The sequence below is a fragment of the Pseudopodoces humilis genome, chromosome 3 (genome assembly GCF_049639895.1).
Source record: "Pseudopodoces humilis isolate 2021_Gansu_Grassland_sample_001 chromosome 3, ASM4963989v1, whole genome shotgun sequence".
NCBI classification, from domain to species: Eukaryota; Metazoa; Chordata; class Aves; order Passeriformes; family Paridae; genus Pseudopodoces; species Pseudopodoces humilis.
In genome coordinates, this window is record NC_142202.1 from 107,419,920 (window position 1) to 107,436,427 (window position 16,508).

A 16,508-nucleotide genomic window follows, 5' to 3' on the forward strand; every position below is an offset into this window, starting at 1 on the left:
CAGCTTCAAATTGCACTTGAAACTGGAACAGCTGTTGTTCAGAGCGTGACATTCAGAGTTACAATGCTAAAGATTCTATATATTACATTCAGGGAGAACTCAAAAGTAGAAAGCAGTCACTGAAGCAGAGAGAAAATTGGTTTGGGTGGCATACGGTAGAGTAGGAACAGCCTTTATGTTAATGGCACTGGGAGAAGATTGTGGGAAAGCCCAAATATCGAGGTGGGTGTAAGAAAAGTGAACAGAGAGAAGACAAAAGAGACCAGGGGAGTCTAGGGGAATTTCTGAGGAAGGATTTTCCAGTGCCTCCTTGCAAGTGAAAATTAATTGTTTTGGGGCTGGAATTCACAGCTCTGTATCACAGGGACTTAACGAGGCTGGTGGATTACCTCTCTCTGTGGTCTCAAAATGCTCTGACAGGTTCATGTGTGTCAGGCAAACATTATGGTAATTTTGGCACTTTAGGGGCTCTACAGGAGTACATAAATGCCACCCTAGCCATCCAGCTGAATTTAAAACTTAATTACTGCCCCACTCAATAATATTCTCCCCCCCACCACTGCTTTAGAGGATCAGAGGGTTAAAAGAAATCATTAATCTTCCTTAATGAAGCTATTTTCTAGCAGGAGACAGAATGTCTTGCCCCTGTGGATTCTGAGATGGAGTTTTTGTGAGTGTTATGAATGGGGGAGTGGGGAACAAACGCTAGAGGAAAAGCAGAAAAAGGGGTAGGACTCAAAATGCCAGTAGTGAGAGAACCCCCTGACTCACGGCCCTTTCCTGAGTTTAGCTAAAAGAATGTAATAATCATGGGGGAAGAGGAATGAACCCTATTAAAGACTAAGTTGACTGTATAACAGTGTTCCCACCATAACTACTAATTATTGGAATACCAGTGATTTTTATATATATATATTTATATCAGCTTTTATATAACTGAGACAAGAACTGTCTTGAAATGTGTATCTCCAGAGAAATCTAAAGCAGATTGGTGGTGATGGACTTCGAGTCTTTCAACTGCCAAGGTGGATCCATGTCCTTAAAGCTGCTTTTCCTGGGATTGTACTGTCTTATATTAGGATTCAATGGCATGCAAGTGTTTCAAAATGTCTGTGACCATCCCAGTACAAATCCTTCCTTTTGCACCCATGCAAGGGGTTGAAAACCTGCTCCTTAAAACAGAGTCCGTGGCTGCTGTGGTACCCACTGTGTTGAGCACCATCACCTGCCTCCTGCTGGGCTGGTTGTAGGGGCAGGCATGGCCTGCCCTTCCTGCAGTTTGTCTCTGTTTGATGTTTCCTTTAGTGGGGACACTCAAGTGCTTTTGTTTTTCTGTTTCTTGTGTGCATCCCTGGCTGCAGAAGATGCTGGATGAGTGCCAGGACAGGCGGAGCTGCCAGTTCCTCGTCAACAGCCGGCTGTTTGGGATGGATCCGTGCCCTGGGACTGGCAAGTACCTCCTCGTGTGGTACAAGTGCAGGCCAAGTAAGTATTTCTCTATCAAATCTGCTTGCTCTGTTGAGACCAAAGCATTTTCATACTTAATACTCACCAGAGAGGCCTTCTAGGATTTCTTGTCCCCTTCCTCTATTTTCAGTGTAAGATAACACCTGATCCCACCTGCAGCCATCTGCCTGTCCTGGTGGGGTAGAGATTTGTCCCTTCTCTGCCAGCCCCTCCAGGGACAGCAGGAGCTCTTTGCCTGGATAAAATTTTCCTTCAGAGCCAGGTGCCTCAGGCAGGCCCTGGTAATGGTGGTGTGACAGGAACTTCACCTGCCCACAGCGTGCCAGAAGCCAGCTTTTAATTGCTCCCAGATCAGCCTGGGAGATCTTATTAGCTGTGTTTAAATTAAATGGGGCTGGATACTGGGGATGCAGTCATGTGTGCAGAGGAGTGAGCTCAGTGCAGCTTTGGCTCAGGATGACCAACATCCCCTTGGCCAATTCCTGTCCTCAGCATGGGAGTTAGCACAACCTGGACACCATTCTCCATCAGGGCTTTGGGAGCAGATACATTAGTTTGGAGACAGATTGTGTTTGATGTGGACAAACTCTGCCCACTGATGTCAGCTGGAGAACAGGACCTGTTTCTATTTGAGCACAGGTCTGATGAGGAGCATCTGAGAGAGCTGGAGGTGTTTAACCTGGAGAAAAGGAGGCTCAGGGGGGATTTTATCACTCTACAACCACCTGAAAGAAGGTTGTACCAAGGTGGGAGTCAGTCTCTTCTTCCAAGTAACAAATGATATGACAAGAGAAAACAGCCTCAGGATGTACTAGGGGAGGTTTAGTTAGGATTTAAAAACTGGAAAAATCTTTACTGAAAGGATGGTCAAGCTGCCTTGTTCCGCCCTTCCAAAGGAAGTGGTAGAATCACTGTGGTTGGAAGTATTCAAAAATGTGTAGATGTGGTGCTCAGGGCCATGGTTTAGCAGTGGACTTGGCAGTGCTGGGTTAATGGTTGTATTCAGTAATCTTAGAGAACTTTTACAACCTCAGTGATTCTATGAATTAACTGGACATGGCAATTAGTCTGAACATGGCATTTCAACCAGCCCCAATATTTTTAAATGACATAACTAATGTGGCCCCAGCAGCACATCAGCAATAATTTTGGGGAAGAACAAACAAACAAAAAGGAAAGTTTTCACAGGAGAGAAAAACAGATCTGACTTCAGAAAACGTTTAAAACAAAAGCAGAAACATTCAGAGTCTGCCAGCAGCAGCACAGAAGAAGACTTTTTGCCCCAGCAGGCAGAGACCTGTGCTAATGAAGTGAGAAGGTCTGGCCAGATCTGTGTGGAATTCAAATCAGAAGTAGGTAATGAAGCACCTGCATTTGTTGTGGGATTTTCACGAGTAATTGTAACATCCCTTGTTGGGTGAGAAATGCATCTCTTCCAGAGGGGTGATTAGCAGGGTGTTCTGACAAGTCCTCCTGGACCTGCAGGATTTGTATCAAAGCTCAAAAATCTGACTATTAGGCCTGTGCTGAACTTCCGAAGGTGCTTCAGGACCCACCTGTTAATTAATATTTATGGTTTGGCATTCTGTGCTAATTACAGATATGGTAGAAAAGAAGGAGTTTTTCAGTGTGTAGGGTAGGTGATTTTCTTGAAAGAGAACAGGGGAAGATGCTTGAAAACATTTCCCCTGCGCTTTTCAGGCAGCTCAAATTTCGCAGAGTGAAACAGGGTAATCTGACAAAAATGGCTGTATCTTAGTGGGCAAACTTTTAATCAGAACCCACTAGATTACTAACAATATTTGAAATATGTGAAAATTAGCTTTGCCCAGAGATACCAGGTCACAGTCAGCCTTTCCTTGATAATTCAAACTATTAATTTTGAGTCTCATAAACAGTGGCCTTTTTTTTGGGTTCTTGACTATTTGAGTATTGTTTATGGGCTGTAAGTGAATATATGCTGAAGAGCTGAACCCCAAGACTGTGGTCTTATGAAGTGTTGAGCTGTTCCAGAAAGTGTGAGTGAGCACACAGAGTTGTAATCAGAGTCCTTGTGAAGAGCTCACTGCTTGGCACAGGATTTGATTCATAACTTTATCAAAAGACAAATACAGTATCTTGGGTTTTATTTCTGAACTTGTCTTTCTTAACAGCAGACATAACAGAAATTCAAGGTTTCAATTGTCTTGAATTGACAGGGGTATCTTTTTGTTGCTTATTGAGGGAGCCTGTTATGATCATGTCACTGAAGTAGGTGTTTTGGTTAAGCACCTACCTAGGTAAGATGAATGTGAATTTTTTTGTATACAGGTGTTAGGGGCACTTTGGGAAGTGGCCTGCAGAGTTTGGACAGAACATCTTTAATATAAAATAAGGATACCCAAGCTCTTCCATTGTCAGAGTCATGCTGAAGCCTCAAAATGCCCCTGAACAAAGGTAGTTATCCAAATAGAAAGACTTCCTTGAAAGAAAACAAAACTGAAGTTAGTGGCATTTGCTTGTACTTTTGCTGAAGATTAACAAGATGGTGCAGTCATCCCCTCGAGCCACTGTCACTGCAGTTATGTCTCCCTGACATTCCCCTGCATTTGAAATCGAGTGGTTTCGATGCTCGCTTGCTGAGTGGGGGTCATGCACAAGGCAGGGTGCTATTTTGGTTTCTTGTGGGCAGAATTTCAAGAAGATGGAGAACAGTAAATCATGCTGAAACTCAAAGACAAAGATTTTTCAGATGGTGGGGCTCTGGGGAGCAGGGCAATGAGGGGATGTCTCCTGTATTCATCCCTCAGAGACTGTTCTTGCTGGAAGCAGGGAAAACTTGTGCAGAGGTGTTGCAGCTCACCTCCTCTAGAAATTAAAATAAATAGTTCAGGGAAGTGCATGTGTAACTAGAAGCAGTGAGAAATTAATTTGCTTGTGTGTTTTTTGGAAAACCTTGTGCTGCTCATGGTCTCCTTGATCCAATAGATGGATCCGGGATCTAATGGACACTCATCTTGCATATACAGGATTCAGATATGTGCATGGAACTGCTTTTAAGTGTCAGGAGATTGGCAGTTCTGTGAATTTTTTTTCCCTGTAAATAAATAAATACACTATATGCTTTTAGTTTTTAAATTTAGGGTGTTGAAGGATATCAGAAATGATCAATAAAATGCTCTGTTCTGTCTCAGTTTGGGGCAAGGGAGCTTTACTTACAACTACCAAGTGACTTGAGGGCCAAGGTTCATCAAAGTGTACAGAAGGTCAGATTTTATTTTTAGTTGACCTGGTGGTGTTCAATCAAAGTTTGGACTTGATGATCTTTGTCTCTTCCACCCTCAATGATTCTATGGTTTATTTTATTTTTCTATACCATGTGTGCCTTAGTTTCTAATGTGCACCACCCTTTGTGGGGCTGGTCAGGAGCACAGCCTGTGCTTCTTGCCTTTGAGGTGCCTCTGCAAATCCTCCTGCTGTCCACAGCCTCAGCAGGCTCCCTGCAGCTCAAGGTGGGGATGTGCTCCTGCAGCACTGAAGCCTGGAGCTGTTCTCTCCTAGTGTAGATGTAGTTTGGCATTTAGCACTGGTCAGAGATGGTTTCCAGTGGGAAGTCTGAGTATGGCCACCTTGTTTAAGAAGCTAAAAAAGTTGATTAAAATGGTGGTCCCACACCAGAGGGCCTTGGTGCCAGGGAATGGGCACATTCTATTTATCAGGGCCAGTGTATCCTGAGATCCACACCCAAAGCACACTGGAGCCTAGGATCAAACCCTGAACACACAGGGGATTTAAATCTTCAGGGTGCCTTTCAGGATCATTAAAAAATTGCACATAAATCCAATTATTTCCCAGGTAACATGCTGATTTGATTTAGACCCATTAAGTGTAATTACCGGGTGGTCTGCAGGAACAGATAATTAGAGGGAATTGACATACTATTTAATTGGTCTAACATGAATTCCCTCTAACTGAAATCTGGATTCACCAATATTATTCAAACAATTCAGTGTTTGTTCATCCCACTCACTTCAGAGACAGAGAACCGTGTAAGATCGTGTGTTATTGTAAGCTAGGAAATATTTGCTCCATGTGCCAGACTTTCTGGAGGGGCTGTGTGATCTAATCCTGGCTGGGAACAGGATCTGTGGGGCTGCCCAAGTTATGCTGAAGAAATAACTTCACCTCTCCGCACCCCAGCAATACCACTGCAGCTGATTTTATTTGGTTTGGTCACTGCTTGGGGCTACTGCACCAGCAGGGATCCATCTGCCCCTGCACAGCAGCTCTTTGCCCGTTGTGGCTTTTTGGTTGTTTGATTATTTTTTTGTCTTTGTTGCTTCAAAAGTGTCAATGCTCCTGAACACAATGGGGACACAAATGTTTGCCCTGCTCTGCAGAGAGAATACTTAGGATGAGATGTGTTTGAGTGGCCATTTCCAGGCAGTGCTGTCGAGAAAGGAGATGGCTCCTACTTTATTTATTTTACTTACTCTATGAGACCCCCCATAGTGCCTTTCTTTCATGTCCTCCTTTGCCAGTGCCACACTGTCCTGGATGCACTGATTCCTTCTCAGCTCTGTGGAGCCAAAAGCTGCAGCTTCCCATAAAATGTTATAGTGATATTTTCCCACTTTTTTCTTGAGCAGTTTCTGGTTTAGCTTATGACTTCAAGGACTCTGGGAGGGATAATCTACATCCATTTTTTTATTTAAAAATTATTATTATTTTTATTGAATTTTAAAATGCTGAGTGAGGCAGCTGGATGTGATAATTGAAGGATGGTGAATATGAAGTCCCTCTGTACTAATCATCCCAGAGATGTAACAAAGTGTAAATCCAAACTTTGCTGCTCTGCCTTCTATTCACAAATGTAAGTCTGAAGCCTCTGAAGTTTCAGAAAGCCTGGATTGTGACCTAGGCTCCAATTTCAGCTCAAATCTCTCTGTAACAATACAAAAGCTTATTTGGGAAGGGAACATCAAGGCTCTGAGAAATATATCTGAGAAGGAAACATTTGCTGGCTAAGGGTGAAGTGCCAAAAGTTTGCAAGGAATTAGGAGGAAAAAAAGGGGTGAGGAAGGTCCCTTTGTACTAGTTTGAAGCCTGTAGCTTTGATTTATTGGAAAACCTTTGGGCTGAGAATGGACTGGACACATGTTTGGAGGAGAACAGGCTTTCATTCTCTTCACCATAGATTTGATAAAATGTAGGATAAAAATGTAAGAAGTCCAGTTAATTCTTGTGAAAAGTCAATGACTTTTTTCAAATGTGGCAATGACCATCCTGATGTCCTTACCAAAATCTTACTCAGTTAACTTCATTTTTCTTAACAGGATTGGGCAGCTTTAACTAGAAAGCAACTGAATTTAAAAATCTATTAGGAATTAATTCCAATTTGATCACCTTCAAATCTCTCCTTCTATCACACAGTGTTAGCACTGCCATGCTGTGTCCCAGGAGTGTCTGCCTTTTGGTGAGGATGTGTAATTTTTTTTTTTTTTGCTAGAGGTACTTCAAAACCTGTGCAAACAGCAGAAAACCATTAGTGCTGCCAGAACTATTCCAGCTAACAAGGAACAGTGAAGAGTCCTGCTCCACGTTGTGATTTCATGGCTTTTTGTGAAATGATCAGGCCTGCTCATCAGATTTCAGCTAAATTGGCTGAAAAGTATAGAAAAGACATTTTGGAAGGACCACTTAGGCTTGCAGTGAGTGCCTCTTGTTCAACTTTTAACCTTCCTACAACCCATTCCTTCAGTATTGAATCTTGTGTGGGCTTTGCCGCTGGCTTTGCTTGGCTGGGGATTGCATCTTCTCTGTCAAATTCAGAGAACACGGCCTGGAAAGCCACATCTCATCACACATCCTCAAGGCTTGCATTCCCCAGACAGAATCTGTAAAATGCTGTGAGCAGGAGCAGAGGGCTATACAAAGTAGAGAGCTTTTGTGGAAGTTTAAGATGAGAGCAAAGAAAGACCTAAATGTATTCCTGGTCGCTTTAATGCTGGTGATTGATTTTAGTGCTGGGATAGATTGGTAATTCTGTAGTCATCAAGCCTTTCAGAAAAGCATTAATCTCCTTCATCAGACAGGTTTATTGGTGGCAAGAGAAGTTCACTGTATTGTTTGCTGCATTGCTTTTTGGTGGGCCAGGCTTCCCAAAGCAGAGAGATGGAGTTGGGGATGTTTAATGGGCACATCCCCCTGGCCCAGCCACTGAGGCAACAGAACGAGCCTTTTGCCTCCTGCATTCATCAGCATCAGCTCTCTCTTGCTTATCTGTATTATTTCAAAACTGTTAAGGTGGTGCAGGGAAGTGGAAATTTATAAGGGCAATAAAACCTCAGGCAGCAACTGCTGTGGTGATGAAAAGGTGTAAATAAAAGAACACTGTAAATAACAGAGGACAGATCTATCAGCCCACAACTGGGGCCAGAGAAATGCTAATGCTAATGATTAATATTGTTTTAAGCTGTTGATGCACAGAGATTTTCAGAAGCTGTCAAATAGCCCTATCTCTGTAGCACATTAATCACTTGACTGTCAGGAGGAGGGTTAACAGGAACATGTGATTCCAGTGTCAGCAAATGCAGAGATTATTGTCAGTTTAATTATAAATATGATTGCAATATTAATACAATATGTTAACTAATATAATAAATGGAAATATGATATTATAGCTAATGTAATTATATTACACTATTTTTATTATAATCATAATTTCCTGCCCCTGCAGAGAAAAAAAATGCTGCTGGACCCTGGAGAGTTAAAAAAAAAAAAAAGAAATAAAAAAAAAAAATCCCATTTTTCTTTCAAACATAATCAATCACTCCTGATTGACATAATAAGGAGTCAGTGAAAACCATGGTGTTTCCTACTATGCAGATATAAGGATTCATTTTACTGGATCAGGTCTCCAGTATCCAGATGTGAACCGCTAAAAAAGACAAATTCTGAAATCTGCCTAAATTGTATAAATGCTAGAGCTGTGACTTTTACAGACTCTCTTTGTCCATTGTCATTTAAGTTTTCTGTGGGGTTGGGAAAAAGCCCCCAACGAACCAGGGATAGCATTACCCATTTTTAAGCCATGTATTTTAAGTGAAGGACAAGGAAGGATTAGACCATGGTCTTTCAGCGCTGGGACAGGTGAGTCAACAGCAGTGCCAGGAGGAGCTCCCCGTGTTCCTCAGGAGATCCAGCCTATCCTTGGGCACTGGGGCACCTGTGGTGCCTTTCTGTGCTGATGGCAGAGGCTGTGTGGTGGCTGCTCCTTCGGGTGTCAGAAATTCTCTGGCTGCTGGCAGAGGGAAAGTGATCTGGGAGTCTTCTGAGAAGAGCAAGGAGTGTCCTTGGAGCAATTAACCGAAACACAAGGAAACCATGCTGTGAAAAATGGAGCCCATAAGTCTAAATCCCAGCACAGTGCTACTATGGTAGAGCTTTGCGAGCTCTGAACGACAGATTTCAAGATTTTCTGGTGTTCTGCTGAAGAACTGAGATGAAAATGTGTCCCAGAAACCGTATTTTTAAAAGCAAATTGAGACGCTGCAAAGGTTAACTTGTGTGGAAGTTTGGATCTATTGTATTGACTCCACAGATTAAACTGTGAGCATAGTACTCACAGAGCAGAGAAGTAAATTTGTACAGCACTTCTGCAGAAGGTCCTATATATGGACTTATTCAAGACCAAAAATATAGACCAATTGTTCTCAAATAAAAGTCTTTTAGGGAAAAAATAAAAAAAATAAAAAAAAATAGAGAAAGAGAGAGAGAAGAATAAATTTTCTCTGGGGTATTGTCATGGTAATAAACTCTTTCCATTACTGTGCATTTCCTCATTATTTTTTCAATATCTGTCCTACACTTGGTTTGCAAATTAACTACACATTTTTAAAAGAGGTATCTCCTGATATTTTCAGTGTTTTATCATACTAATGGTGTATCATGCTCTTCTTATACACTGATTTTTCTGACTACTTCAAAGGCACTGTAGGCTGTCACCTATTCATGTCTCTGCCAACTGGGACTTCTAAAGCATCCATGATGAATTTTGGAAATTTGGTTACTATATTTCTCCCAGCTACGTTTTTTTTTTCTTCTTGGGCAAAACCATTGAAGGAATACTGTGTATTTAATTATTTAGGACAGTAGTGAACTAGTTTTTAATCTAGTAGACCTATTTTCCCATATTGTGTGCTCTAGGCAACCCAGTGGGTTATATGTAAAAATATCAATCAGGTATCCTTTTAATGTTCCTGTATCAGAATTATTATCACCATTACTTTAATGTCTGGAGAAGACTATTTAAATGATATAAGACTAAGTTCTCCCTTTCAGCTGTTTTAATAATAACTTTAGCAGCATTACTCTAGATTTATGCAATCACTGGAAGAGCAGAACAAAACTGCTGTGAGCATGGTGCTAATGAAATCTTTTGCCTTACATATCTTTAAGCTACTTTTCCTTAGTGCATCTCTCCCATCTTTTCACTGGAGTACAAAAGTTTTGGCTGTGCTTCCCATGTTGTGTCCTATGGTGTAGCTAGTCCAGATTTAAGTCCATGATAGCTGGCCAAGTTTACAGTTTGCAGTTTATTAGTTGGCTGCTCTACAGGTCGTAAATCCATGCTGGTTGACTGGTGGGACAGTGCAACGATTACAACCAGCTTTGGCACTGGTTTGACTACCTTCTGAAATTGGCTACCAGTTCCTAAAAAATGTACAGGGACTTCACTACATTTGTCATCTGGATGTTTCTGTCAAATTTCACTGAACTTCATCCAGCAGATCTTTGGAAGCCGGACTAACAAATGGAGAGGGAGAGGCTTAGGCAGCAAAGTACCAGTAAGTCAAAGCTGCTTCAGAAAATCAGCCCAATTTCATTAATGGAAGAAATAGGAAAAGAATTAAATTTGTCCTGGGCTCCCAGGTGTTATTTTTAACTCCTATCTCATAGTCTAGGACACATATTTTGATTTTTTCCTTTTTTTTTCCTCCTTAGGTAACCATATACCTCTCTTTATCCATCAGAAAAGTGCAACTAGGTGCATCTGAACTCTACTTTGGAAATGAAATGTAGCAGTTAATTTGCAGCACTGCCAGCCTTTTCACAGCAGAATATAAAAGGACAACTACTTCAGACTAATGAAAGTGACAGTGGGGAGAGGTGCATTTTAAACACTGCAAATTGGATGGGTGCATCAGGAATGTAATTTTAAAGGAACCTGACAAGGTCGTTTGCAAAAAACAATCTTCTTACTTGTCAAAAGGGTTTCAGACCTCCAAAACTTGGCACTCTTGAGTTTTCAGGGTACTTGTGAAGTTGTCAGACTGCCTTTTTAATGTGATTCTGGACTGTCATCTGAATTGTATCTTTCAGAGTTTCAGATTATCTCCTGTAGAAGTAAGCAGCACATGCCAGGCTGCCAAGGGTGGCAAACTTCAGCTCTTAAAAATTAAATGAGACCATCTTTACAAAAGTTTTCTCAAGGGAAAATGGAACTGAAATAATGTTAAAAGATACTTCCATGCAAATATATGAAATGTTAACACTCTAACTTTTTTTTTTTTTTAATGCTCCAAATTAAAGGTAAAATCCTTTTTAGATTCCTTTGAAATTAGGGAGTTACCAGGTAGCCCACAGTAAAATGCTTGTGGGGGAGTGATAGTGAGGGCTGTACTCGAGAGCTCTGGAGACCTTTGCTGTCCTGGAAAAGTTTCCTCCACCCAACCCTCCCTAAGGAAATGCTGACTGGATTGATGTGGATCTCTTCAAATCCTGATATGAACAGAAAATTCTCATTAGTAGCAGGTTCACATGGATAAGGAGGAAGCTCTGGAACTCAGGATATAAAGTGCATGTCATAAGTAAAATTACAAGAAAACAGAAAAGAAAGGAGCCATAGTAATGTGAACTGGTTTAAATGGTAGGTTTTTATCATTGAGAGAAACTTCTGATCTTTGTTGACTTGTCCCCTGATAGGGTGAGGGGGAATGGCTTTAAACCACATACCTAATCTAAATCTACTCTTTAAAAAAGGATTTATTCAGCCCGGATATTAGGGAAAAAATCTTTCACACTGAGTGTGTTTAGGCCCTGGCACAGGCTGCCCAGAGAAGCTGTCCCATCCCTGGAAGTGTCCAAGGCCAGGTTGGATGGGGTTGTGAGCAGCTTAGGATAGTGGAAGGTGACATGACAGGAGGTTGGAAGGGAGGATCCCTTCCAAGCCAAACCATTTTAGAAATCTATGAATCTATGATTTACATTCAGGGACTTGAAGGCCAGAACTTGCTTATATCTTTCAAAGCACAAAAGAGGATAAAATACTGAAATAACAAACACATGCTTGAAATGAAAAATAAGTAAATATATAACAGGAATAGAAGCATGGGGAAAAGCTTTGAAGTGGTGTATTGACTGGGAAAATACTCTTTAATACAATTGTTTTCTTCTCTGCAGGCTGTAGTAGCAGTGAATGCTGTCCAAGGCACCTTTCCTCACACTGCTTTGAGATGCACTCCCTTATTTTAATTTTGTGATGCACTTCGTTCTACGTAACCAGAAAAATATTTTCTATATTTTACAGAAGTTCCTGGAAATTAGCTGATTGTGGAGAAAAAGAAAATATAAACCAGGGGTCACAGGTTACTGGGAAGGGTACTGGATGGATATCTCCAAGATGAGCTGTTCAAGGCCAGTGCCATGCACAGCACTCTTATTCAAGGATGCTGCTTAGAGGTGTCTGTCCTAGTGTTTAATAGGTTTTCTGTCTTGGAAACTCATTTTCCCAGTTCTCACAGAAAAGATGGAAACAGGTACTCACTATGCTCATCTCTCACATGACTAACAGGATGGCTAAAACAACTTGCCCAAGGAAGTTGTGAAGTCTCAATCCTTGGAGGTGTTAAAAACTTGAATGAATATGGCCCTCAGCCACCTGCTGCTCTTGTTGACTGTGGTCTGAACACGGGGATTGGCTCAGACATTCTCCAGAGGTGCTTTCTGTCCTCAGTGACTCAATGAATTATGGTCTGGAGTGACTACATCCACAGTAAAAAGTTCAGATTTCCATGGTTAACCCTTAATTTGGCTTCTCTCTTTAGACAGACACAAAAAATTGCTATGTGGTGGCTTTTGCAATGTAAGTATTCTGCCATGTGCTGAAATCACCAAAATCTCACCACATGCATTTTCACCATCTTTATTATTTGGGGATGGCTTTCCAGTGTCCATAAAAGTTTGTTGGATTTTAACTGGTGGTTAAAAGGTTGTGTGTTCCACTTGTGCATTTCAGCTGTTGCACTTTACAATCAGTCCATGTCTGACAGGTGCAGGAGGAGCTGGAGCAGGGAAGAGTGACACGAAGCACTGGAGGTGTAGCCATCATTACTTGGGTAGAAAGTGACTGGAAGAGAGTTCTCCTTATGCTCTTTTCCACAGACCAGCACAAACCACCACCCATTAATTAAATATAGCCATTTGTCAGCTGAAGGGAATTAGGTGACTGTAGAATGGGTGGATATAATGAAGAGTTATGAGTTTCAAGGCAAGAAATGTTCTTTGTTTCAGATGGCATGAAGAGGAACATATAACAAAGCTGGTATGAATCTGAGCAAGGCGAAAATTTGGTTAAAGAGAAACTACTGACGAAGGTGGTGTCCAGTTTGGTTCTGAAGTAGCACCTTGGGTGAAGTCATGTTAATTTAACAATTATAACCTAGATAAGAGAGTCTTCTATGGGAAACTTGATAAAGAATTAGGCAAAAGCATCTCTGTTTCCTACAAATTCACTTTCTTTTCTCAGATCCTCAATTCTAAGATTTATATCCTTTAGGATTTTGTGGAGAAAACAGATTTCTCTTTACATGTATTTCCAGCTCTTTGATCTGAGAAATAGGGTCAGCTATTATGCACTGATTTAGTGAAGTATGAAACTTTGATTAGCAAATTCCATAATTTTTTCCACAAGTTCTGTTCAAAATATCATTTTAGGCAAGGTGAACCTCTGGCATTAATACATTTCATCATTTTGTTAGAAGCAAAATATCTTTAGGGGCTTTTATGTCTAAGGTCTTGCAGAGATTGAGGCAATTGACATTTAGTTTTGATCTTCCAAATCATGATCATTCAGAAAATTCTTGTGAGCCATAAGTGAAAATGTTCTTAAGATACTGGATAAATGTAATTACTATTGGTCATACAGGTTAATGTTATTGTACACATCCAATAATTACTAAAGGTCTTCTTATTGACTTTATTGTATGAGAGAGACCATTTTTCTATTAGAAACATTTATAATTGTTTTGCTGTAATTGTCTGAGCTAAGTTACAATTGTGTCACATAATGACCTTTAAAAATGTGTCTAGAAAAGCCTGCAGCTGTTCCCTCCTTGGGTTCTCTCTACCGAGTTATATTTAAGCCAGTGTCTCTGAAACCAGGCAGTAATAAAAGGGATATTATCCTTAGCAAATATCTTAATCATGGTAAATCTCTGTTGCCCTACAAATGACTGCATGGGGGATTAGAGTGGAGTAAGCCATTTGCTGAATATCACTGCCACCTTTCCGAGGCCATTTAAGCGTGTTTAATTTTTCAGGGTGAAACATGAAACCGACTAATACAAATGTTTGCATTTGGCCTGAATTATATCCAGACTGTAACAGTTAGAGCAGGCTTAGGACCAGATTGTGAGTGATCTGTAGGAGGCCAGTTCTGCTTGGGAGAGTGAGAGAGAAAAATGCATTTTTGTTCCCAGTCCCAGCTCTCTTATGTCACTTACGCTGCCTTGCTTCTTTTCAATATTTATGTAAGGCTATCATGGGGTGAAGTACCAGTAAATATATGGATGATGCTTAGCTCTGTTTTTTTTATTATCAGTCGCAGTCCTTACTGTCATCCAGTGCCTGGGAGCTGTGAGTGTCTGGCTTGGGTTCATCCTGGCTAAAATGGAGGTGACAATGCTATGGAGTACAAATTCTTTCAGTGACTTGTGTCCTCCATAGCATCACTAGCTATCTGTTTGTTCATGCAGATTTCATTTATCAGGTTGCCCAGGAACACTGAGACTCCTTTTTTTCCAGTGGTCAAACTTAAGAGAATGTTTTGGGAGACTGAAGTACTACTGTGCATTTCATGCTTTCTTTTTTCCTTTCTTTTAACAAAGCAGTGTTTTCTCTCTGTTCCTGCCCAGGAGACTTCAGCCATAGCCAGTTTGGACTCAGCCAGAGCCTTGGGAACTGGCAGCTCCAGGAGGTGCTTCCTGGGGCAGAATCCAGTGACTGTGAGATGACACCTGTTTCAGGTGGCACAACCCTCTTACTCCACACTGCAGTGTGCCAGGAACACATCACCCACAAGCTCCCCTTGCTCCCAAGGAATGTGAACTCAGGTTCACCTCCCCAGCTTGATTTCTTGAGCTTTCTATCAGGCAGCTTTCCCCATAAGCCCTGAACATGACTTCCCAGAGCGGCTACGAGGGTAAGAACTGTGAGTGTGAGAGGCAGTGTTTTGTTGTTCATAGGATCATGGAATAATAAAACAGTTTGGGTTGGAAAGGACTTTAAAGACCATCTCATTCCAACCCACTTGCTATGGTCAGGGACACCTTCCATTATCCCAGGCTGCTCACAGCTCTATCCAACCTGGCCTTGAACACTTCCAGGGATGGGGCAGCCACAGCTTCTCAGTTCAAGTCCCTCGCTACCCTCGTAGTAAATAATTTCTTCCTATCACCCAACATAAACCTGCCTTCCTCCAGCCATTCCCCCCTGTCCTTTCACTACATGTCCTTGTGAAAAGTCCCTCTCCGACTCTCTTGTAATCCCTTTTGGAGCTGGAGCAAGTTGTTGATTCCCTCATTTGCTGCTGATCTTCAGTGAAGGTGTGGATGTCTGTCCATCCCAGTGTTCACTGTGCTCAGTGCAATATTCTCTGTGTTTAAATCCCAGACAAGTTTCCAGATGACAAGCCCTGACTTTGAATGGTCAGCAGAATTTAATATTTATTCTAAGGACCTTAAATGAGACCATAGGATGTGTGGTTAAGCAGTTATACTTGTTAATTTGGAGATGTAGCTAATAATAACCAAATTGAAAGAGGAAATTGAGTTAGTGCCTGTAAGAAATGAGACATTCACAGTGGACCCTCTCATTAGAGACTTAAAAATTATTATTTTTCTAAACTTAATCACCTATTTCATTTTTCAACCACTTCAACCAGACACAAACATTCTTTTCTGTGACAGTGATTTAACATAAATTATGTGTGTAGCTTGTCCGATTGGTGAGTTTCTATCTTTGTGCTTTTAGCTTGAATGTGTGTTTTTTCCCTAAGGAAAAAGTAAATTCTGTTAAGTGGATAAAGTTTTATTATACTCTGTTTTCTAGTGTATAGGCAGGTTAAAGCTTTGATTTAATTTCCCTCACAGAAGAAACAAAATTCCTGTGGGAGACAATTATAGGTGAAGATGAAACCCCTTGGTGTGTTCAGTGTATCTTTCAGAAGCTTTCATAATGATTTTGAATGAAATACCTACATAGATAAAATGGATAGAATAACAGAACTATTTGGATTAGAAAAGCCTTCTAAAATCATTAAGTGCAACAATTAACCTGACATTATCAAGTCCACCATTGAGTCTTCACAGGTATACAAGGTTTTTTTCTTTTTATTTACTCTGAAGGTGCAAAGAGCTTCTATTTCTGATTCCAGCCACTGTTTCATACACTCAGTGTTTGTGGGTTTATCCCTGTGGCTACTGCTGAGGAACGGCTGCTCTTTGCACAGTCTCCCATGAAAGTGAGGCCTTAATTGTGTCTTCACCTAGAGAGGTGGATCAGAAAGTGTTTTCATATTCACTAAATATTTTAGAAGGTTTTAAAGTTTCTCTGCAGCAGGATAAAAACTAGAAACATTCCGAGATTTTTGTAAAAAGGCTGCAGAATGAGAAGGAACATTATGTACTGGAATAGGGTCCAAGGTTAAGCTTCTCATCTGGACTGAAGGTTCAGACCAGGGTTTTCACATTCCATTTGATGCTCTCATCACCAGATAATTG

General features: G+C 41.0%; 1 protein-coding gene across 2 annotated transcripts in view; it reads left to right on the forward strand.

Moving 5' to 3' along the window:
- EVA1A (eva-1 homolog A, regulator of programmed cell death) overlaps positions 1 to 16,508 on the forward strand; it is a 201,603-nt gene that overhangs the window by 65,466 nt on the left and 119,629 nt on the right. For both annotated transcript variants that reach the window (XM_005521823.3, XM_014251410.2), the window contains exon 3: positions 1,362 to 1,485. In XM_005521823.3, coding sequence (XP_005521880.2) covers positions 1,362 to 1,485 — 124 coding nt within the window. The remainder of the gene's footprint in view (positions 1 to 1,361; positions 1,486 to 16,508) is intronic.